At 51.8% G+C, this 23,205-nt stretch overlaps 1 protein-coding gene across 1 annotated transcript; it reads right to left on the reverse strand.

Moving 5' to 3' along the window:
- Window positions 1-750: 750 nt before the first annotated feature.
- On the reverse strand, window positions 751-22,850 carry RAB5C (RAB5C, member RAS oncogene family). Its single transcript, XM_043904625.1, has 6 exons — window positions 22,697-22,850; window positions 5,291-5,544; window positions 3,678-3,829; window positions 3,353-3,475; window positions 2,198-2,291; window positions 751-1,672 (listed from the first exon to the last, which is right to left on the reverse strand). The coding sequence occupies exons 2-6, from the start codon at window positions 5,454-5,456 to the stop codon at window positions 1,557-1,559; spliced, it is 651 nt and encodes a 216-aa protein (XP_043760560.1). The 5' UTR covers window positions 5,457-5,544; window positions 22,697-22,850; the 3' UTR covers window positions 751-1,556.
- Between the last annotated feature and the right edge of the window lie 355 nt (window positions 22,851-23,205).

The raw sequence follows: 23,205 nt of genomic DNA on the forward strand, positions 1-23,205 counted from the left end.
GGCTGGGGTCAGAGGTGGAAGTAGAACAAAGGTAGAAGGCCAAGGGGAGGGCCCAGAGGGGCAGGAAAGGCACCTCAAGGTGGTGGTCAATCATAAATTAGGCCCCGGGGGAAGCTGGAGGCAGTGGGCAGTGTTGTTTCCCTTAGCTCGGCTCACTGCTTGGACCAGCAGCTCCAGCAGGGAGCAGCAGAGGGCCGGAAGGGCCTTACCATTGCTGAACTCCAGGACCAGCAGAGGGCCCCCAGAGAGACGGGGGACCAGGTGACTTGGATCTGATATGGGGCTGCTATGTTGGCCTTAGGACTAGCCAAGGTTCCAGAGGTCTTAAGTGTTCCTTCTTCTTCAGGGAAAAGGGTGAGAGGACCCCACTCCCTCACCAGACTAGTACAGACTAGTCAAGAAACCCCAAAGAGGCTCTTTCTGGTGTTTAGAGACCAACTATTTTCAAATACAGGCTGCACATACCCCAATAAAATCTGGAGGGGGTTGGGGAGAGGCAAATGCCGGACCCTCAGCTTTCATCTTGAGATTCAGCCTCAGCTCACTCTTACCCCACACCACCCGGTTAGAGCTGGTAACAGCTGGCCTCTCTTGGTTACCATGACCACCAACATCCCCTTCACTTTAGATGGGGAAGAATGCTTTTGTTTAAGAAGATTTAGAGGTTCATGTGAAATTAACTTCAAGTAAGCTGGAGAGGCTATGGCCTGATAAACTCTGCCAGAGAAAGACAAGGAAGACAAGTGGGAGGTCGATCGATCGGCTGACTATATTGACAAGATACTGATTGGTTACATGTTGAAGAAAACATACAATACAAAATACAGAAAAAGTTGGTTCCATTCCCTCCCACTACCCCCCCTTACCCACCCACCCCCAAATACTCATCATCGTGATTTGGTCAGAACAGGGCTCAGAGCCAGAGGTCTGGGTGACCAAGGACGAGGGGGAAGAGGGCTGTGAGCAATGGGTTCGTGGCTGTCACAATAATGCTGTGGTAATGCTGTGGGTTCTCTCCCAGCTGTGAGTTGGGGGGTGAGGCGGGCGCTGCAGCCTGATGACCGCCTGCTGAGGGAAGAGCTGCCTCTCCCTTCCCTGGCCCCAAGGGCCTGCCCCGCCACCCAGAACCAAGCACACTCCAGACACAGTAAGGATATGGATGCTCCTGCTGAGCCCGCTGCTCAGCAAGAGGGGAAGAAGGGTAACTGATCCAACCCCTGCCTCCCCACACACCAGGGTGGGCGTGGAACAGGGGCACGTGGCTACTACCAGCAGAAGAGGGGGAGAGCAGTAGAAAGGGCAGGAAATGGGAAGAGCAGATCATATATATTAAAAAAGTGACTTAAGACTTAAAATTGAATTAGTATTTGTACAGAAAGGTGCAGGTGGAATAACTCACTCCGGCCTATGATCAAAATGATACGGAGAAATCATGGTGGACCCCTCCCCCTGCCCCCCCAGTGGTGGCCCGAGTCGTTAAGTGCGATTGGTTAGAGTGGATTCCAGTCGGGTCGTTGAGGCGGAGGAGGTGGGGGCAGTGGGCAGGCAAGGGGGGCTCAGTTGCTGCAGCACTGGCTCCGGCTGGCGGGGTTGTTCTCCTGGAGGTCCACGCCTCGGTTCCGGCCCGGAGCACCAGCTGCATTCTGGGGTTCGTTCTTGGGAAGCTTCTTAGCTGTTGGGAGAGGAACGGGAAGATGTGTGTTTGTGAGGGAACCCCAGCACTCTCCCAAGTCCACTTGGGTACCACCCAATCTGTGATACCCAGCATACTGATGGCTTTGCTTCTATGTGCCAAGTGCATAGGTCTTTCAGAAAACTGAGGCCAAGAGGGGTTAAATAACTCTCCCAGGACCACAGAGTTGAACAAGTGGGAGAGAAAGGATTCAAACCCACACAGGATGACTCTAGAACCAAATGAGAAAAAAAAAAAAAAAAAAACTAACAAGTGGGTAGGGAGCTGGTGATGCAGTTTTAGATGGTGGTACAATAAAGGGTCTGGAAGTGAAGTGCTGAGACTTGGGCTCAGGTTTTAGAAATTTCTGGAGTGAACTATATTGAGAGATGAAAAAAAAAAACAATTTTATCAAAATATTAAAAATGGTAAAAGATCTGTTGATGAAGGGACCCTACAGACCTACGACAGGACTACAAGCAAGTAATACACCCTGGCTGGGGGAGGGGAAGAGAGGCAACTTACCTATTGCCATGAAAATTTCATTCACGTTCATCGCAGTCTTTGCTGATGTCTCCATGAACAGCAAACTGTTGTCCTCTGCATAGGCTTGTGCTTCCTGATTTGGACAGAGGTGAGAAAGTGAGTGGGAGGGAAACACTGGCAGGAGCTGAGACCCAGGAGAAAAATCGTCCCTGATTACAGTGTCTTCCATACAATAGAGACAATGCAGGGGTTTTCAGGCCTAAGGCTCCCCTGTTCTGAGTTCTCCACATCACACACAGCACCTCTCAGCTCACACACATCAGCAGATGTCTGACTCAGGTTTCCATGGGCCACAGTTCTGCCTTCTTACTCTTCAAAATTACTAGGCTAGAAAATACTTCTAGAAAGTTATCCTACAAATAAATATACTCGCACACTTGGACAAAAGTATGTGGATGTTGACTACAGCACTGTTTCTAGTCTTTTGTAATTACACACAACCTAGAAATCCATCAGGTGGGAACTGGTTAAAAAAAAAAAAAACAGTATGTAAAGAGATTCATGGCCTGATGCAAAGAACCAACTTACTGGAAAACACGCTGAAGCTGGGAAAGATTGATGGCAAGAGGAGAAGGGGGTATCAGAGGATGAGATGGTTGGATGGCAAACTCTATGGACATGAGTTTGAGCAAACTCAGGGAGACAGTGAAGGACAGGGAAGCCTGGAGTGCTGCAGTTCATGGGGTCGCAGAGTCAGACACAATTTATTGACTGAACAACAAGACTTGTGCATATTTTCCAGACAAGAAATTGAGAGGAAGTTGGGGGAAGGGGGACTGAGTTTCTAGGGTTAGAGACCCAAATTTCATCCTATATACTTTCCTGTACTGTTAAAAATTTCCAATGTGCGTGTGTTTAAAAAAAAAAAGGTTTTTTTACTGTTTTGTTAAAAAGTTAGTTTATAGAAAAAGTAAGCTGAAGCTTCTGCTGTCAACACACACACACACACACACACACACACACACCCCACCCCGATGGACACAGAAGGCAAAGCAGCGGATGACACTCCCTTTAGGCCGTGCTCGAGCCGTGAGGGGACTCAGACAGAAGCTCCCCTACCACCACCCGTGGCAGTCCTTCACAAAGCCCGAGCAACCTGGGGAAGCCTAGTGGAGCCAGCTTGTCCTCCCCCACCTGGAACTCCACGGCTCTCTTGCTGGCCAGGTCCGCCTTGTTGCCTGCGAGCGCGATGACGATGTTGGGGCTGGCCTGCCTCTGTAGCTCCTTCACCCAGTTCTTGGCCCGGGAGAAGGTATCCTGGGGAAACAGGGCCAGAGCGTCAGCAGGACAGACTGGGCCTTTTGCCCACTGCTCACTGGAGAGGCTGGAGCTGACAGTGCCCAGGTGTCTAAGATGTCACCACCCTAAAGATTCTGGAGAGACGCCCGCCAACACCAGAGGAAATGTGCCCACACCCCAAACAGGAACAAAGGGTGGAGAAGCAAGAGAAAATCTTTACTGTGTTGGTGATGTCGTAGACCACGATGGCAGCCTGGGCCCCCCGATAGTACATGGGGGCCAGGCTGTGATACCGCTCCTGTCCAGCTGTGTCCCAGATCTCAAACTTGACTGTTGTGTCGTCCAAGCAGACGGTCTGTGTGAGGAAGGCCGCTGGAAGAAGGCAGGCGGTGTTACCAGGTGCGGAAGAACTGAGAAGACACCCCCACACATCTGTGCTGAGCCATCCAGGCTCTGGCGCTTAGAAGCCTGCTGCTGAGGGGGGCACAGAAAACCCCCAAGCTGGAGGCCAGAGCAGCTGAGCAAGGTGGCCGGAGCTGGTGCTACTGTGTATCGAGGGGGCAGGGGTTGCACAGGCTTTACAGACCCAGCCAGGTGGGAGTGGGAGGGGAAGGAAAGCTATTTCAGGAGCCCTCCCTGAAGGACAGCAGTCAGGGGCAGCAGAGGAAGAGTCCAGGAGAAACCTGGCTCCAAGCACAAAAGAGTGGGCCCAACGCCGCTCCTCCGCTCTCCCATCGGAGAACACTCCCAGCCCCTCTGTCTGCTCCAGCCCAGGGGTGTCGCTGGCTTTTGGTGTCCTGAGGACTCTCACACGCTCAGCTATCCTGGGGAAGAATGAAGTACACGCCGTGCTACTGCTAGGCAGGGGCTGGGTGACCAGCTTCCCACCACCGCCCCTGCCACCTCCAGGCACGCTGGCCGGCCGCCACCCTTGGCTTTGCCTTCGACTTGCTCCTGACTGGCTCCACCTTCAGGGAACACAGTGACCCTATCTTTGGCCGGAGGAGGCAGGGGAACACTCGGCACCTGTGCGTGTGCTTCGAAGGATGAGCCTTGGAGCTGGGACTGGCAGGCGGGAGCCCCAGCAGAGGACTGCGGGCAGCTCTGTGGAGGAAGCTGGCCCTCTGCGTCCACCCTCCCCACACGTCCCTGAGGGGCCTGGGCCCTGCCTCACTTCCCCCTCTCCAGCTCCTGACTGGAGTGCTGAGGAGGCAGCAGAAGACTGCTGACACGGCCCATTCTGTTTCCAGCTGCCTGGAAACCTCCTACCAACCAAGAGGGTAGAAAAAGCATGACTCAAGCCCAAGGTCGGCCCCAGCCCCTCGAGCAGTGTACTAGCCACTGAGGCAGGAGGCTGAGACCAGACCCTCACATGCCACATGCTAGGAAATCACTAGGAAATCAGTGACAGGCTCTGAGCTCAAGAAGGGCTAAAGGTCAGCTTCAGAAACACCAGCCCACTCACAAGGCCATTTCCCCATTCCGGGGTTGACGCACTGCCTGGTTGTGGTAAAAAAATAAGAATCCTCAGAGATCCAGATGGAGCCCTCCCGTCCCAGGTCAATGGGGGGTGTACCTTGGGCCACACAAGTAAACCAAGAGGTGGAACCAGGGGAGGAAGGCAATTTTAGACTCAGATTATTCTTACTAGATGTCTGCTGGGACACAGACACGGAGACCAGCTGCTGGATTCAATCCCAGGGCTTGGGGGAGGCAAGCTGCTGCCGCCCAAGGCACGCTTAGCCTATGGGCAGTCAGCATCCCTTCTCCTCGATGCCCGAGCATCTCCTCCACTTCCCTGAAGCCGCCATCCCCGCCCTCGGGCCCACTCACCTCCAATTGTGCTCTCCTGGTACTCGTGGAACTGCCCCTTGACGAAGCGGAGGACGAGGCTGGATTTGCCAACCGCGGACTCCCCCAGCAGGACCAGCTTAAACTGACAGATCTTGTTCCCAGCAGCTGGTCCGTTGGGTCGCGCTGCGCCTCCCCGACCCGCCATGGCCCGTCCCGCTGTAGTGATACCAGTGAGCGTGGGGGCAGGGGCCGGTGCTATGCAAAGAGGCACTTAGTGGGGAGGGGGGCTCCAACTATAAGGGAGAGATCAGAAGTACTGGGTTAGTACAAAGACTGTGGCCCAGTGAGCCCTTCTTAAACCACAGGTCACTCCCTCCGCCCTCCTGGATGACCTGGCTGACTGCCTCCCCTCGCCCCCTACATCCTGCCCCACTCTTCCAGAAGTTAGGACACGAGCCCTCACTAGGCTTACCCCACATCTCTTGGCCCTACAACCATCTGATGGTAAAGAGAAAAGTGGTCTCCCAACTCTAGGCTCACAGTTCTCAGCAAACACACTGACTTCCCAACCCCAGAAACGTCCATTCACATACAAGTTAACACCCACAGGAAAGGAATGGGCATCTGCCAGCCTGGTGGCTGATACATAAGTCAACAGGCAACATGGGGTACCAAAAACTGCCTCAGAAGATTCTAGGATCTAGCTCAACAAACAATGGACCTGTGGCCTGGTAGCTGAGATCACAGCCCGCCTCTGTGCAAAGCCAGAGTGGGAGGTGAGGTCAACCAGAGGACGGGGAGTCCCCGTGGAAAGCATCTCAGACAAGGTGCTCGGTCAACCTCGTGGGCCTTTGGGGACCAGGGCCTGGCCAGGTGCAAGTTGTTATCAAAAGAGTCGTTCTGTCCTGTCATCTCCAGAAGCACTGACCAACTTTCTCAATCTGAGGCTGGACTGTGTGCTGGAATCAAAGCTTCATTTCACTCCCTCCTCCTGAGCCTCTCCCCGCCACCCCCCACCAGCTCTCTCATTTCTGATGGCCCAGAAGTCTCACACACATTAAAAAACCAAACACACACAAAACCAAACACACACCGCAGCCAGCCAGCTCTGCTGGCAGTCAGAAGGGCTGCCGAATTCCCCTTTTAAATAGAGACTCAGTTCCATTCTCCACTGGCAGAGGCAGAGGGCGACGCGGAGGCAGACAAGGGGGGAGGTGCGGATGGGCGGAGACAGACATGGGTGCCAAGACCTGCGTATCCCCCCACCCCACCCGGAGCTGGTGTTCCTACACTGACATCTGAGTCACTCTGTCAGTGGTGGCTGGGACTGAAAAGAAGGTTGAGGCGCCCATCTCCAGAAGCCTCTAGAAGACTTACACAGAACGTACACAGAATGTCTGACAAACGAGCACTGTGAGTAGGTATTGTATCCCGAAGACTCTGTGGGGCATCTGAACCTAAGCTGAGAAGAAAAGGTTTGGCTGAGACTGCCCTTTGCAGGACAGAGCCTATGCAGGAAGGGTTTCAGAGCAAGACAGCCCGACTGGCCCCTGAGCACGGGGAGCGCGTTCCCCGCCGGTCAAAGGAGGGGGTGTGAGTGAAGAGGGGGGTGTTTGTGAGAAGCAGTGGTCTGCACGCATGTGAGCTGCAGGCACAAAGGGCCCGCTTTGTGCAACCTCGAATCGTTTCTCCACGTCCAAGTTCTCCCAGCAACTCGCTTAAAAAGTGAGCTTCAGGAAGAGTGATTCACTAACCAGGAACAAGAGTTTCCTTTCTGGACGGCACTAAAGGAAAAGAGGTTTGAAGTGGGGGCCACCTATTCCCCAAGAGTACACGGAAGGAAGTATGGGGGGGGAGTCCTCACTTAGTGACAAGAGATGCTAGTTTTGAAATATTTTCTAATTTCAGATGCTTTCTCTTTTCACCCCAGTCAATGATATTGGCAAGACCCTACACTGCACCCTCGAGGCCAGGTCTGTGCTTTCGGCTCTTTTGTCGCCTTCCTCTCAGTGTTCTGAACAAACGGGGAATTCAAAGAGCGCTCACCAAATGAAATGGTTTTCAGAGACAGCTGATATTTACTGAACAACTGCACAACCGGCATCTCCTTTAAACTTTAAAACCATCTCCTATTTTTCAGATACATAGCCTGCTGCTCAGGTGTTAACTGCCCTGCTCAGGGTCACCCAGCATGTGGTGACGGAACCTGGACGCGAGCCACGGTCCCCACTGTAGGGGGCACTGTGGAGGCAACACCCTCCCTCTGTGGTTTTGAGTGGCTGGGTGAATGAGACTCTCCTTTTGTGGCAGTAGTTTGCTGGCCCAGCAAGGGTTGGCTCTGGCTGCCAGTCACAGTCACCCTGAAGTCCCTGTGTACTCTTGCCACCAGTGGGAGGAGCTGCCCAGGGCCAGGCGACAGCGATAGTGCAAAACCACAATGGAATTACAGGTGGGTTATTCCCACGAATCCATGTGATGCGTAATCTTGGCCCAGCAACAGAGTGTGGCCGGGGCACTGGAGAAGGAGGTATGGATGAGTGGGGAATGGGGAACAGGAGGTGAAGACACAATTCCAAGAAAACCAAAGCAGCTGGGGCTGAGGGTTACCAGGGTGGGGGGTAGCCAGCACTCACAAGTCAAGAAAAATAGAGGTAACACTTAAGTCTTGCTCTTATCAAGCCTGTGGGTTTCCAAACCTGCCCAGACAACTCTGATTTTTTTTAAACAAGTCAGAAGAGACGTATAATTTTTATGCAGTGGGTCTCAACCCGGTCTACACAACAAAATCACTCGTGCAGTCAGCCCCTGGAGGTTCCGGTACAGGCTGGAGAAGGGCCTGGTGTCTGCATTTTATAACTTGCTGCAGGTGCTCTGCCTGGTACAAACTGGCTGGGGACATGTTCTTCCTGGATGCCGGTCCTGCCTTGCAGAGACACCTGAGCAGGCGCACACAGCAGTCTTTTTATGGCCTGCTGCCTCGTGGTTTTCTTGGCCCCGCTCAGTGATCACATGAGCTGAGGTCTTGAACCTTCCCAGACACTAAGGCACAGAGGAAGTTGATTTTGTCACCAAGGGCACACGGAGACATGGAGGAGCCTAAGACAGGCAAAGGCCATACTCAGCCCCCAGGAAGCCCTAAGCCCTCCCCTCCCAAGACTGGGGAATCAGAGATGGACCCCTTGGCAGGTGGTAAAGGTGACTTCACTGAGCTGGGCTTCTGTCTGGGAACCTTTCCTCCTGAACCAGCAGCTAGATTACCCACAAGTGCAGTCAAGTGGTGGCATTCTAATCCAAAATGACACAGTAAAAGTCAGTCTTCTTTTAGACCGAAATCTATCTAATTCTCTTGAAGAGCTGAGTTATGGTCAAAGTTTCTTATAAGATATAGAATAGGCCAAAACGTGTATGTGTGTGTATATATATAAAACCAGTTTCTCCAGCACCAGGAAAAACACATGAGTGGAATGAATTTCCTCCTGGATATTTTCATGAAGCTGCTGAAATGTGTTGAGCTTCAGACCCACTGCGAGGGCCTTTTCTCGCCATAACCCAGCCACCCACTACCCCCATGCTCCATATCAGAACTTGGTTCGTTCAGAGGCCACTAGAACAAGCACCACTCCCAATCTTCAAGGGAATTGGGAGAGACTGTGAAGGCAGAGATACCCCACACCTTTCTCCACATGGCACATGAAAGGGCAGAAGGGATCTGAGCTCCTAAACACTCTGGCCCATGAACAGGCCTAACAGGTACATGCCCAGCCCAGCCTGAGACGGAGCGGGTAAGAGAAAGAGGAAAAAAAGAGCAGGATGCCGCTATTATGACCTCTGGACACTTAGGTCTTGCTCAGTGCATGCATGCTTAGTCACCCAGTCGTGTCCGACTCTGCTATAGACTGTAGTCTTCCAGGCTCTTCTGTCCATGAAATTCTCCAGGCAAGAATACTGGAGTGGGTAGCCATTCCCTTCTCCAGGGGATCTTCCTGACCCAGGGATCAAACCTGGGTCTCCTGCATTGCAGGCAGACTCTAGTGTCTAAGCCACCAGGTCAGTGGATCTCAAACTTTTTTCCATCAGAATCACCCACCAGGTTTAGAAAATGGGCCTGACCAACCGAATCTAGAATCTCTAGGAGTGGAGTCTGGAAATCAGTGTTTTTAAAATAAGTCCTCCTTGGGACCTTCCGAGTGGTCCAGTGGTTAAGAATCTGCCTTCCAACGCAGGAGACTCGGGTTCCATCCCGATCGAGGAACCCCACATGTCATGGGACAATAAGCCTGCACTCTGCAGCTACTGAAGTCCACACACTCCAGAGCCTGTGCACCACCATGAAAGCCCCAGCACGATGCAGCTGAGACCTGGAGCAGCCAAAAATTTAATTAATTAAAAAAACAAAAACATAACAACAAAAAATAAAATAAGTTTCCCAATAATTCCTTGGAAGTCCAGTGGTTAGGACTCAGCGCTTTCACTACCGAGAGCCCAGGTTCAATCCCTGGTCAGCGAACTGAGATCCCACAAGCTGTGAAGCATGGCCAAAAAACCAAAATAATAAAATAAAAATAAGTTCCCTAAGTGATTCTAGGTGGCTGATTTAAGCCCAAGAGTTGCAGTTGACACAGGAAGGAGGGAGGAAAATGAGACAGAAAGGCGCCCCCAGATGGGACTGTGGACAGTACAGGTGAAGCAAGTTGGGGGTGGGGACTGGCTCTCGGCTTTACCCAACACCTGAAGCCTTCTCCAAGACACCAGATGCTGCTGGAATGTCGCCTCTCCCCCCAGTCTCCATACTCGAAAAGTTCACCTTTCCCTTCTCTAATCCATGAAGTCACCTACTTTATACACTCTGTCCTTCCTGGTAAAGAGTGAGCAATTCCAGCTGGTGGGTGTCTCTCGCACTTCCTGTTTGCTTCAGAGACTTCCTCTAGCTGAGAGTCCCGGCACAGCGTGGATAGTGAGCCGATTAGGGAAACCAGATTTCGTTTTGGCCAGAGGCTGGGCTGAGACTCTAGACTTTTCTTACTCAAGGTTAGCCTTGAGGGTTGGGGGGTGCTGGCCAGTGACTCTTCAGCTATACTTTACTCTGGATAAAAGCATTCCTGAATATTTAACACGGTGAGAATTGGGCAAGAAGCCAGCAGAAGCAACCTGTTAGCTTAAAGAGAATGAGCAAATCAGGGAATGTAGGAAAGCTAATTAGGTTCAGAAGCTAAGGTGAGGGGGCGGGAACTTCCCTGGTGATCCAGTGGTTAAGAATCAGCCTGCCAATGAGGGGGACATGGGTTTTATCCCTGGTCTGGGAAGACCCCACAAACCTTAGAACAACTAAGCCCGTGCTCCATAACAAGAGACGCCACTGCAGTGAGAAGCCTGCACACCACAACTAGAGAAAGCAGCAGCAACGAAGACCCAGCACAGCCAAAAATAAAGCAAACACAGATTTCTTTTTTAAATCTAAGGTGGAAGACATTAAAAAGCTCAGATCAGCATGGGAGCTGATTCACCCCTAGACTTAAAAGCACAGGAGAAAACCAGAACCACCACGACTGGCATCCAGGACCAGAGGGCAGACTCACAGCAGGATTACCCAGGCCTCCAGCTGGTGGCAGATCCAGAAAGACAGGAGCCAAGATCCACAGGAGGTACCACGCCCTTTCCTAGCACCATTAGCAGTCAGGACTTGGGAGGCCGAACTGGGTTTGGTTAAAGCCCGAGTGACCTTGGCCAAGTCAGACTAGTGGCCGCTGTCAGCTTCAGTCCCTTGTCCCTTATCTAGTAAATGGTATTACCTAACACCAATCACACCGCGCTGTTAAATGAAACAAGATTAAATGAAACAACACACGGAGGGCAGGGCACAGTATCCTCCTGAAGGTGAGGGACTCGTGAACAGCAAGGCTGTTACACTACTAAGAGCCTAACTAACTAGCTTTGACTCACTGGTTGTCAAAGCTCAAAGCTTCTCTTCACAATGACAGAGGAGATGAAGGGGAAGCGAAGTGACCTGCCCAGGGTCACAGCCGGGTGGTGGCAGAGCCCGAGTCCAGGATTATAACTCCAGCAAGGCTCCCCCATCAGAGACAGAAAGCCCAAGGATATTAATAATGTCATTACATCCACCAAGAGTAACGGGGCCACCAAAATACGGCTTTTAACTGTGGAAAAAGGAGTTTTGTATCAAACTAAACAAAAACATGCTGTTGGAGGGAAAGTCCTGCATCTTGATTTGGGAGGTAGACACAGGAATGTCTGTTGTTGTTCAACTCTTCTGCATCTCCAGGGGCTGCAGGCTACAGTCCATGGGCAAGGGCTTAGGCTGAGGCCCACAACCCACAAGGTCAGAGAGTCAGATGCAACTTAGCAACTAAACAGCAGCTGCAGCAGGACGGTAGCCTGCCAGGCTCTCCTCTGTCCATGGGATTCTCCAGGCAAGAGTACTGGAGTGGGTTGCCATTTCCTTCTCCAGGGGATCTTTTCAACCCAGGGATCAAACCTGCATCTCCTGCATTGACAGGTGGATTCTTTACCACTGAGCCACCAGGCGCACCCACATGGATGTCTACACATGCAAAAATGCACTTAAGACTTGTTAAGTTTCACTGTATATAAGTTACATGTCAATGAAAAGATTTAAAATGCTGCTAGTACAGAATTTTGCATACAGCAATGAAAACTTAAAGTTTAGAAATATGAGACCAATCTAACTCCCCTATAGATAAAATATTTTATATTTTAGTATTACAAAATGCAGAGTAAAGACAATTAAAAAAATGCTGTCTGAATTAGAAGAGGACCAAAAGAGAGCAAAGATACCCACACAAACAAGCAAGATAGCAAGATTCAACATAAACAAATGTGCCTGCTGCATACATATTAAAAATATACTTATGGTTTGTACTTAATTGTGGGTTAAAGAATTTTAAGGTTGTTTTATTAAAGCTTCATGGAAAAGCCGACGCTGATGTCTTTTCAGTGTGGAGAAAGAGTTTACAGCTGTGTGACTCTGCACTCCCCAAGCAGTCCAGAGGGAAAAGGATTTAGGGGCGGACTCAAAGAGAGGCGTGTCCTCCCTGCGTGACCACTGGGAACTGCATGGAGTCGCCTCACCGAGGGCCTGAGTCTCATCTGGAGTGTGTAACAGAAGAAGCTGGGCCCTGGAAGCCAGAAGCTTAACAGCGCACGCAGGCTGAGATCTGGGGAGAATGTGACGGTTATGTGGGGCCCGGGCTGCAGTCTCATCCCACAAGGAAGGAGGGGGCTTGGGGGAGACGGAAGCAGGAGGAGAGGGAAGGGGTGCTGCCTTTACAGTCACAGCACGTGACTCCCTGTCCAGGGGACAGGGAGAGAAATCACCCCAGAGGGGGACTCAGAGGGAGTGAGAGGGGAGGGCCCTACTGCTGTGACAGGCCCTGGAATCTGCCCCAGCCTGCCCAACTCCCTCAACCTGGAGCAGTTTCCCCTCTTCCCTTCCAACGGGGAGACTCCACGGGGTTGGGGGCCTAGACCCCTGCACCGCAGTGAGGCTGTGAGCACAGGGTCCACCGGGTACACCAACACCTACAGAAGGGACCCGCAAGCAGGGACACCAAGGGGCTCACACCCTGGTTACACGTGACCGCGCGGGCCTGCCCCTGTGTCTGGAGCTGTGCCAAGGAGCAGCCCGGACACAGCGAGGCCGCTCCTGCAGCCCTCTCCCTGGTGGGGGAGGCCGGCGGTGTCGCTCAGCACAGATGCCAGGAGGAGCTGGGTGAAAGCCACCCCGGAGGTCGGAGCCCTGGCCTCCCCAAGCCCGGCCCCAGCAAGAGCCCCAAGAAATCCTCCCCCGAGCTCCAAGCTGCTTTCTCAGCCCTCGACCACAGACGGGCTCCACGGAGAGGCGGATGAGCAGAGTCAGCGCTGGATGGAAACCTCCAGGCCGTCTCTTCCTATGCCCATGGGGAGAAAGGCTGCTGAGGGGCGGGGGCTTATCTACCAGGATCTGCTGACACAGCCCGGCCGGTGTGCCCGTCCATACCATCCATCCAAGGGCCCCGGGACCCAGGGGCAGTGTGAGGGTTCTCTGCTGGCCACTTGGGTGGCAGGGTGGTGAGGAAGGCCAGGCAGACAGGGGTCTGCCTGCAGCTGCCCCAGCTGAGGTTTGTCCTGCCTACTGATTTGACGAGGCCCCGGGGGCGCACGGGCCTACCACTGCCACTCCTAAGAGACTCTCTCCCTAAGACGGCCTGGCCTCGTGCTCGGCACACCTCAGTCCTCAAGGCTATGTCAGAATCTCTGGCCCCATGTAGGGCAGCTCTCTAAGAAGCCTCGAGCAAAAGCCCAACTGGAAGTCTGACGCTTTTTTGGTGGCACAAACCCCTATGCATCCAGCTACAGAGGAGGGGAGATGGGACCGAGGCTGTGTGGTGGCTCCCCACCCTCACCCCCATCCCCAGCTCTTCACCTGCCAGGGCCAGGGGGAGTGCAAAGAAGAGAGCCCGGCACGCTTCCTCAGCTTCCTCCCTCATCTCAGCCTATACCTGCTGTGGCCCCAGGATAGAGTCTGAGTCACATGAAGCCAGTCAGAATGGGTGTAGGATACTGGCCGACCCACAAGCCTCACGATTCCTCTGTCTGAGCTGTTCATGCTCCTACAATTCATTTCCTAAGACAGAGCTAACTAGGATCTCAACAACGCAGGGCCCACTGAGTCCTCTGTCTTAGGAAGGTCTCCGCAGGGGCCAGGAGTACCTGCCTGGACAGCGGCTGCTTCCACGGCTGCCCCAGGCCCAGAAAAGACTCCAAAAACCTTTGCTGAAAGTCAGGGTCATCAGCAACACCTGCCTACTGAGTTACTCATACCAACAACTGACACCTCTCACAAACCCTTCCTGTCTTTAATAAAAAAAAAAAAAGGAAAGAAAGAAAGCCGGTTTAAGTTACTGCCGCCCCTTTGTTTTGCCCTTAGCTCCTCAACAGAGAGCACAGGGCAGAGGTCATGCTTCACAGGCAAGCAGGGGAAAAGAATCAGGTATTAGATCTAGCAAACCAAATTCCTCCTGCTCAGACATCCCACACGCTATGGTCAGAGGCTGCCCAACCACCAAGAAACAAGGTCAAAGTTCCTGCTGTGGGGTCTGAGGGATGATGACTGCTCCAGGGAGACAGCATGCCAAAGAACAGTATTTCAGGCTGATCTCTCCTTTGTTAAATTTCTGTCGAACAAAATGTCGATGGGTGAGGAGAAGAAGTCAGGCAATGCATGGGTCTCAACAGGTTTCAATGAGTGAATCACACTTCTATTTCATGGCCCCATTTTCATGACTGTGGTGGGTGGCAAGAGGCTGGAGAACTTGGGGGCTTGAGGGCTGGAAGTGAGAAAGTGAGAGAAACTAAGGGCATTGTTGCAGATGAAACGATCACAATATAAAATTCTCAAAGTCAGACTATGGGTTTCCCTTTGTTTTCACAGCACATAACATCAAACCTGACGCACAGTGGGTGTTTATCAGTGTGGTGAACCAAGCCTGTGATGCACATACAAACTGGTTAGGTCTGGCGAGCGAACAGGGTAGCTCAAGGCTGCAACACACATCCATCTGCCACACGGTTCATGTCCCTCACCAGAGCCATAGCCCAGAGGAAGAGACGCTTCCGCACCCCAGATAGAACCTCTTAGGTTCCATCTGCACAGGGGTGAAGAGCACGAGGGCTGGAGTCAGACAAACTTCAAGTCCTAGAGTTGCCAGTTCCTAGGGTGAAGTCTGCACTGCATCACCGAATCCACATCCGCACGTGCAAAACATTAGCACCACCCATCTCCCAGGACTGCTGGGGAAAGGATGCACGAAAGACCAAGGGCTTGAGGGCGAGCTGATGCAGAGAGAGCTCTCCTTGTAAATGTTCGTGGCGGGGAGGTCCCAACAAAGTGAAGTCCTCAATCAAACGTCCCATTATTCACGTATTGCTTTTGCTTCCAGTTGCCCGGGACCCCACTTATCAGTGCCCCTCATCTGGAGAGCATGCTGAGGAGGACAACAGCTAATACTTCTGTTCCTCTCCCAAATGCCTATGCTGAAATGCTAATGCCCACTGGGATAGTGTTTGGAGGTGGGGCCTTTGGGAGGTGAGGCTGTGAGGGCAGAGCCCTCATGAGTGGGATGAGTGCCCTTTTATCAATGAAAGAGACTCCCAGAGAACTCCCCTGCCCCTTCCAGCACGTGAGGACACGGCAAGAGGTGGGCAGTCTGCAACCTGGAAGAGGGCCTCCACCAGAACCCAACCATGCTGGACCCCTGATCTTGGACTTGCAGCTTCCAGAAGTGCGAGAAATAAATTTCTTTGTTTGTAAGTCACCCAGTCTGCTGTAATTTTGTACAGCTGCCCAAATGGACTAAGACAACAACTTCCCCCAGTGCCTGAGAAAAAGGACCAGCTCACTGCTAATGTCCTCTGTCCTGTAAACAACCCTAACCTTGTAGTCTCTGGAGACTGACTTCCAAAGCCAGAAGAACAGAGGGTGGGGACGACCACCACTGTCCAAAAAAAAAAAAAAAATCAACATTGAGTGAAAGCCCCCAACCAGGCAAACAAGAGCTCTTTAAAAAAAATAAAAGGCCCACAACATGAAACATCATGAAGCCCAAACGCCGTTCCTTCCATCTCAGAGCCTCTTTCAGGAAAGGGAAGAAGTAGTTCAGTTGTGGGGAGGGGGAGGGGACAGCGCTAGGACAGCTGACAAAGACACCAGAGTTCCTTTTAAAAAACCAGGCTGCAAGTGCTAGAGATTTGGAAACTGGTGTCATTAATCACCACAGCCTTCAGAGCCGCTCAGAGAGCAATCTGATGACGAGGAGAGTAGCCAGGGTTCGGGAGGCCACCCACGCCCTCCCCCACGCCTGGGATGCTTCTGACAGAGCCACCCGAAGGGGACACACATGGAGCTATGAATAGAAGGCAAGAGGCTTGTAAACCAACTCCTGTTCAGATCCCAAGTTAGTGTTCCCAGCAGGGCTCAGGTTACACATCTTCAGAGGGATGACAGTACAACGGAAGGATTTAAGCTATTCAGTGATTCAGGATCACAGCTCAAAGTGACAGCCTGCCCTGAGCCTGCCTGGAGCCACAAACTCTGTGTGAGCCCTCCCAAAGGGGAGGTCTGTTTCTGAATGACAGCAATAGAAAGCTGGCCTGGACCACAGGGACTCGCCTACCAGACTCAAGAGTTCTGGAGGGTTTGGCTGGAGAACTTAGCACCTGAAATACAGGAATAATTATGAACCTCATCCTTCCAAATGGATAGCAAATTCTAAAGTAAATACCAAATCCGACCATTTTGGGCTCAGTCGAAAAGCATCAGGCAGAGGGTAGGAGAAGTATGGAGAAGCAGCCGCTGGCCATTGGGGTCAGCTCCCAGAAGTCTCCCGGGGAGGATATCCCAAGTGCAGCTCCACCTCACCTACCCCTGGAGGCTTCAGCAACTATGACTAACCATCAAGAGGAGAAATAACTTGAGCCCAACCATATAACTCCATATCAACACAGCTGAGAGGAAGCGTTTGCTAAAAAGGAGGGGCCCTGCAGAGCCAGCTGATTCTAGGACCAGGGCAGGAAACACATAAGGTAAGCCTGAAGCACCTTGCAGTGCCAAAAAGTAAGGAAGTGCTTACAGAAATGAAAACCAAAACACCCCGAGATGATGGGGGTAGGTCAAAGGGAGCTGAAAGAGCTCCCAGGGACCAAAGCTGGGACAACTTGAACAATAAAGTAGCACTGGATTATAAACCACAGTGTAAAATAAACACCCATGAGTCCATACTGATATAACTAATTGAATCCATAAATGGGGGAGAACAGCCAAATCTTTTGTGTACAAGAATTTGAAATAACCCATGTAGATCCTCCGCCCGGGAGGCGAGGAGCATAACTCCCCACCTCTCCAGTGTGGACTACTCAGAGGGACTTCCTTCCAAGGAGGACAGCACGAAAAGGCGCAGGGGGAGATGATAACTCGACAGCGGGAAAGCCCGACAAACATCACCTCAGCCAGGCGACCAAAGCTGATGCTGACAGTACTAAGTCAGGCAGACTGTACGTACCCTTGATATGATGTGGTGAGAATGGCACTTTAGCTCTGTGGTCTTCCTCCCCAAAACCCATAACCCCAGTGTAACCATGAGGAAAATATTAGACAAATCCCAACTGAAAGATATGCTATAAAATATCTGACCAATATTCCTCAAAACTGTCATGGTCATCAAGAACAAGGAGAGTCTAAGAAAATGTCACAGCTGAGAGGAACCTATGGAGGTATAACAACTAAAGGTAATGTGGTGTCCTGTATGGGATCCTGGAACAGAAATAGAACACTAGATAAAAACCAAGGAAATGTGGGATTTCCCTGGCAGTCCAGTGGTAAGATTCTACGCTACCAATGCAGGGGGCCCAGCTTTAATCCCCAGTCAAGGAACTAGATCCTACAGGCTGCAACTAGGAGCTTGCATGCCACAGCGAGGATTGAAGATCCTGTGTGCCACAACTAAGACCTGGCACAGCCAAATCAATCAATTAATTAATTTTTATAAAAAAGGCAACTGTGAATAAAGTGTGGACTTTAGTTATTATATGCATAACTGGCTCATTAATTGTAGCAAATGTACAATACTAATGTAAGATATTAATCACAGTGGAAACCATGTGGGAGCGGCGGGTGGGGGGTGCAGTTTGGGCAAAAACTCTAGGACCTTTGTAATTTTTCTACCGACACCACTTTCTCAGGCCCATTCTTACTCAAGAATGAGCCTTGTGCAGACGTGCAAGCGAGGACCCAGGGACCAGAGCCGAGTTCACTTCCATCAACCCTTGCCAAACCCTGGCCTGGGGTCAGTACTGCCTCACCACCGCACACAGCCACCGGGGCACAGCGACCAGGTACCCAGGCGCTGGGAGGTGGTCAGTGGACCATGGATGGCCATGGCCATGCCCTTTCCCAGTGAAACCTTGCGCGGGATGTGGCTATCTGGAGAGCTCCACCCTCTAGAAATTGAGTTGGTGACCTGTCTCTGCCCCCTCTATCATCTGTACCATAGCATTCATCCTGTTTAGCTGTCTGCTTTCTCATCTCTGAGCAACTATGTGGAGGTTGGACGAAGAAATGGATCAGAGGGATGTGAGCATGAATCCCAGGTTCACCGCATCCTCGCTGGGTGAGTTAGAGGAAATGGGCTGCCATCTGCTTCAAGGGCAAGTCTGAATGTCTGCCCTTTCCTTGGACAACCACGGTGGGGGGGCCTGCTATGCTGGGTGCCAGGATGGCACAGAGATAAAATAGGACATGACTGGCGCCCCCACGGGGCTCATCCGCTAGACAAGGAGGCAGACAGCAAGCAATGAAAGGAAAGCACAAGGAAGAGGAAAGCCCTCAGACTCCCTCAGGGGAGGAGGGCTTCACAGGGAAGTGATGTTCCAGCTGCGCTTTGAGAGAAAAGTTGGGCGACACGGCTCACAGGCGGGAGGCGGAGAAGGGCCTTCCACGCAAAGGAAGAGCACACAGTTCGCCCAGAGATGGGGTGAGGAGGGACCCGAGCACAGACTTTCAATATTCCCCCTGCTCTGCCGCTCACTCCACCATAACCTGGGGACTGAACGCAGTCAGTCTGTCCTTGCACACAGGAAGCACGATTCAAAAATGTAGCTTTTATTTGGTGATTGTTCCTATATACGGGAGATGGGATAGTTACTCTGAAAACTAACCTTCTACAGTACCAAGATATTAACGCAGAGGACTTCTTAAGAAACACTCCAAAAAAAAAAAAAGAAAGAAATACTGCAGTTCTACTCTGTCAAGGCTCTTGAAAGCACTATTACCTGAGTTGGGGGACATCCTAGTTTACAAATCCTATCTGAAATGATACTTCTCAGATGGTCCCAACAAAAGTACCCCTGACTCAACTCAGGCGAGAGAAAATGCAAAAGCCCAGAAATCTGGGAACTGAACCCAAAGCAGCCTGCAGCAACGAAAATATTGTCCTCAAGTTTCCTGTTTTAGCTTAAACATATGCAAACTTTGCATTCCAATCTATAATAGATTCAGGATTGTTTGAGTATAAAAACGTCTAAAACTGAGTAAGACTGAAGTGCCTAGGAGATGCAAAGATCCATGGTTCTAAGTACACAGTGGGTTTGAGAACCCCCAGTGGGAGGAGCAGAATCATGGCCTTAGCGTTCTCTTCTGTAAAATGGGAACACAACCTACATCAATTCTGTTCCCCATCCATGGAATGAGACAATATGGCAACCATCCAGCCAAGCACCAGGCATCACAGTAAAAACTGGCAGAAACACTGACTCAGAATCCTAGGGATAAATTACGATGTACCTTCAAAACCCCATGGACCTTGTGAGTATCTATTCTGTGCCAGGGAACAGACTAACTTCTTTGTCCTCTTTGTTTCCACTTTGGCAAGATATTTTGTATCCCCATTTTACTGGAAGAAAGAGAGGCTCAGAGAGGTCAAGTGACAAGCCCAAGGCCACACAGCTGGTACATGAGGGAGCCCAGATGACAACTCAGGCCTGGTTGACTCTAAAGCTCTTGTGCCCTCTACCCCACCATACCACCTCTGTTTACCAGGCAAAGGTTAGAGGAAGAAGGGTCCTTCTGAGAAGTACTTGGTTCGTGGGGCTGAATTTAAATTTCTGACCTTATTCTGTGTTTCCATGTAAACTCCAGTGAAAGGAGCCCCTGGTGGACAGCCATATTCTTCCCACTGCGAGCAGTAGGCAGCACCAGGGGAGAATCAGGAGGCTAAGCAGAGGCCAGCTCCACCAGCTCTCTGCGCCCTTCACCCTGCCCAGAGGGACCATTAGACCACTCACTTTTGCTTTCATTTTCTAGCCATCATGACTTTCAGATTCCCAAGAAATTAATGGCATGCAGATGCACCCAAACTCTTAGGCCCTGAAGGGTCCTGACTTGGGACTCATAACTGCCATGGTCCCCAGAAACAGAGGTGAAAGAAGACAGGAGGGTGGGGTGAGGGTGGGGAGGAAAACCAGACTCAGAGGAGGGTGTCGCTGATGAGGATGCTAAAGGGTCTGCACCTGGGCCACTGCTTGCCCATCCGAATGTCCATTCCTTCCAAAAACAGACCAAAGGAGGACCCGCTATTTGGGAAGATGAGGCACATCAAATCCCAAAAGAGACCCAGCTCGACCTTCTTCTGACTGTGTAATCTAAGGCTAGCCACTTAAGTTCCTTCAGCATCCTCCCTAAAGTGGAGATACAATTCCCACGATCTTCCAGCACTCTTGTCAGGAACACGTATGAAAAGAACTTGGCAACTTTAAACTGATTTATAAAAAATTAGTTGTTACCACCCTTCCACGGTATAAAGGCAGAAAAAGGCCTACTGTTTGTAAGAGTCAAGACAGGAGATGAAGGGCATCAGAGGGGATGGGCTTCTGTCCCACACACAGCCCTCCCTCTCTCTCCCAAGCAGTGTCAGATCTCTGCTTGGACTCTGTAATCTCTGGATGACAGAAGTGCCTGCCTAACCACCCAGGGCACTAATGCCTTCCTGTCTCTCTGAAAGGGAGAGCTTCTCCTTCAAAAGCCTGCTTCAGAATCAGAGCTGGGAGACCAAGCCTAGACAAAGAAGGTTCCCTCAGAAAGCTAGCCAGCCTCATCCCAGGACTCCCAGAGTTCCAGAAACTACACCCCAATACTGAGGAGGTAAGTTCGGTCAGAGACCAACGACCAGCGAGTAGCCAGCTTCTCTGGCTTTGCCGCTCAGGAACACAGACTGGCCAGACTAGAGAAACTAGGTTGGTCATAGAAGTCTCCAGCAACCCTCCAAAGAAGTTCAGAGAGACAGAGAGAGAGCTTGTGACCTGCCTGTTGACACTAACAAGGTTTTTTTGTTGTTCAATAAAAAATGAAATAAGTGCATCCTAGGTCTAGCTCGCAAGTTCATAGGAGTCAGACACGGTCCAAAAGAGGTCAAAAAGATCTCAAGACAAAACAACTGGAATACTTGTAAGGAGCATCCAAGGGCAGTAAAGATGGCCCAGAACACTGAAGAGCTTCAGAAATTCCCAAAGATTGCATGGTCTTCCCTCCCTTCTGCCACTGTTGATAGCAAGGGTCAGTCACGGCCTTCAGAGTCAGGCTGCACTCATTAAGGTACAGTCTCTGGCCTGTACTTTGGCCACATAACAAAGAACCTCCCAGCTTGGTCTGAGACAGCAGCCATTTCACACACCTAAGTCCTAAGCAGTGGACAAGGATCAGATGTCAGTCCAGGCTGTCTCTCGGAAAAGCTAGGGGAAATCAGCACTTTCTGGCATGCGTGGGAATTCCTTGGGCTACAAAAAATCAACACATTAAGAACCCAGAGGTGCTACTGTGACCTCAACTTAATTCTCTGTAATCTATGATTTACGTGATCAAGCCCAGAGGGGAATGGAGATAGACCCTGGGACTGAAAGTGGTGAGACCTGTTGATCAAGGAGGTAAGTGTACTTGTATAGGGATGGGAAAGAGATAGCCCAGGACTCTTTAGTTCCAGACTCCTTATTTTTGGTCTTTTCCGTTTTCCCTAAAGACCAACAGACAGCAGTCCCAGGAGGTGCAGTCCCCTCTGAGGCAGCTTGGAACCACTCACGTGCTCTGGGAGGACAGGGCTGGGACTCCAGCAAGTGGGGAGGAGGAGGGGAGAGAGAAGATAATGAATGGGCAGAGCCACCCTGATCTATGTGATCTGTAGCTAGGATTGAGCAAACCTCAGCTAAATTGTTCAGAGGCAGGAAGAGTGAGCGATACACTCAAGAGAACAACACAACCAGAGGACAGGGGCTGAGGGGGCGAGACAAGGAGAAGACAGCTCATTCCTAAAGAGTGATCCAGACTTTAAACTCTGCTGAGATCCTGGGTGGCTCTCTGGCTTCAGGAGAGAGAGGAAGTTAAGGAGTTGTGGCAGCAGTCTCACCCAGGACCCCCACCCCCACCCCGCCCCAGCCCCAGCCCCAGGAAATCGAGATAAAATTCTTCCAGGGCTGGAGGGACAACTGTTTCTGTGGGATGGGGAGTGGGACACAGAAAAAAGGCGACAGACAACACTCCGGGCTACCTCTAAAAGAGAAGGAGAACAAGATCCTTCACACCTGACAAAGATTCCTCCAATTCTAGGAGCAGAGGGAGAGGAACTTAGGGTCTCTCCCTCCCACAATCGGACCAGACAGACCAGAGAAGAGCCACAGAGATTTCCAAAGGCTCACGAAGGGCAGATAAGGGAAGGAAAGAAGAGACCCCCCAGCTTTGGCTCGACGCCTGGGGAGTCCCTTAAGAAGGGGCTACGGGTCGGGGGAGGGATCAGTATCTCCCTAAGCCAGGGTTGGGCGGGAGGAAAGACTGCCCCGGAGAGGCTTCAACACGAAAGAGACACTGGTTCCCAGGTCAGGCACACTCACGGCGGCTCCGGGGCGGCGGCGTTACTTGGGGCCGGGGCTCGGACAGGCTCCGCTCCTCTCCCCCCGGCGGTGTCCCAGGCTCCGGCCTCCACTTCCGCCTTTCAGCCGCTCCGGATCCGGATCTCCACCTCTGACCCGCCCCTCAGTACTCTCAGGTGACTGACAGGGCAGAGAGACCAATGGGAGGTACTCTAGGCCGACTCACTGGCCGCGCCGGCTTAGGGTGAGGGAGAGGCAGGAGAGAGCGCGCGAAGGATGGCGGGACTTGTAGTTCGCAGCTTTGGGAGGAGTCGGTGGCAGCCTGGGACTTAGGCTTAGGGTGGAGCCGGCTGCCGGCTAGGCGGAGCCCGGCCGGGAACTTTTTAAGGCCAGGCCTGCCGACCGCGTCATCGCGGGTTCCTGGCGCCCCGAGGGGAGTCGAGTGGCAGAGCGTTGCGACAGGGCAGAAGGCTGTGTGTGCAGAACTGGGAAAGGAAAAACATGGTGTGAGTGAATATGCACGTGAGGCT

Source organism: Cervus elaphus, chromosome 5 (genome assembly GCF_910594005.1).
Source record: "Cervus elaphus chromosome 5, mCerEla1.1, whole genome shotgun sequence".
NCBI classification, from domain to species: Eukaryota; Metazoa; Chordata; class Mammalia; order Artiodactyla; family Cervidae; genus Cervus; species Cervus elaphus.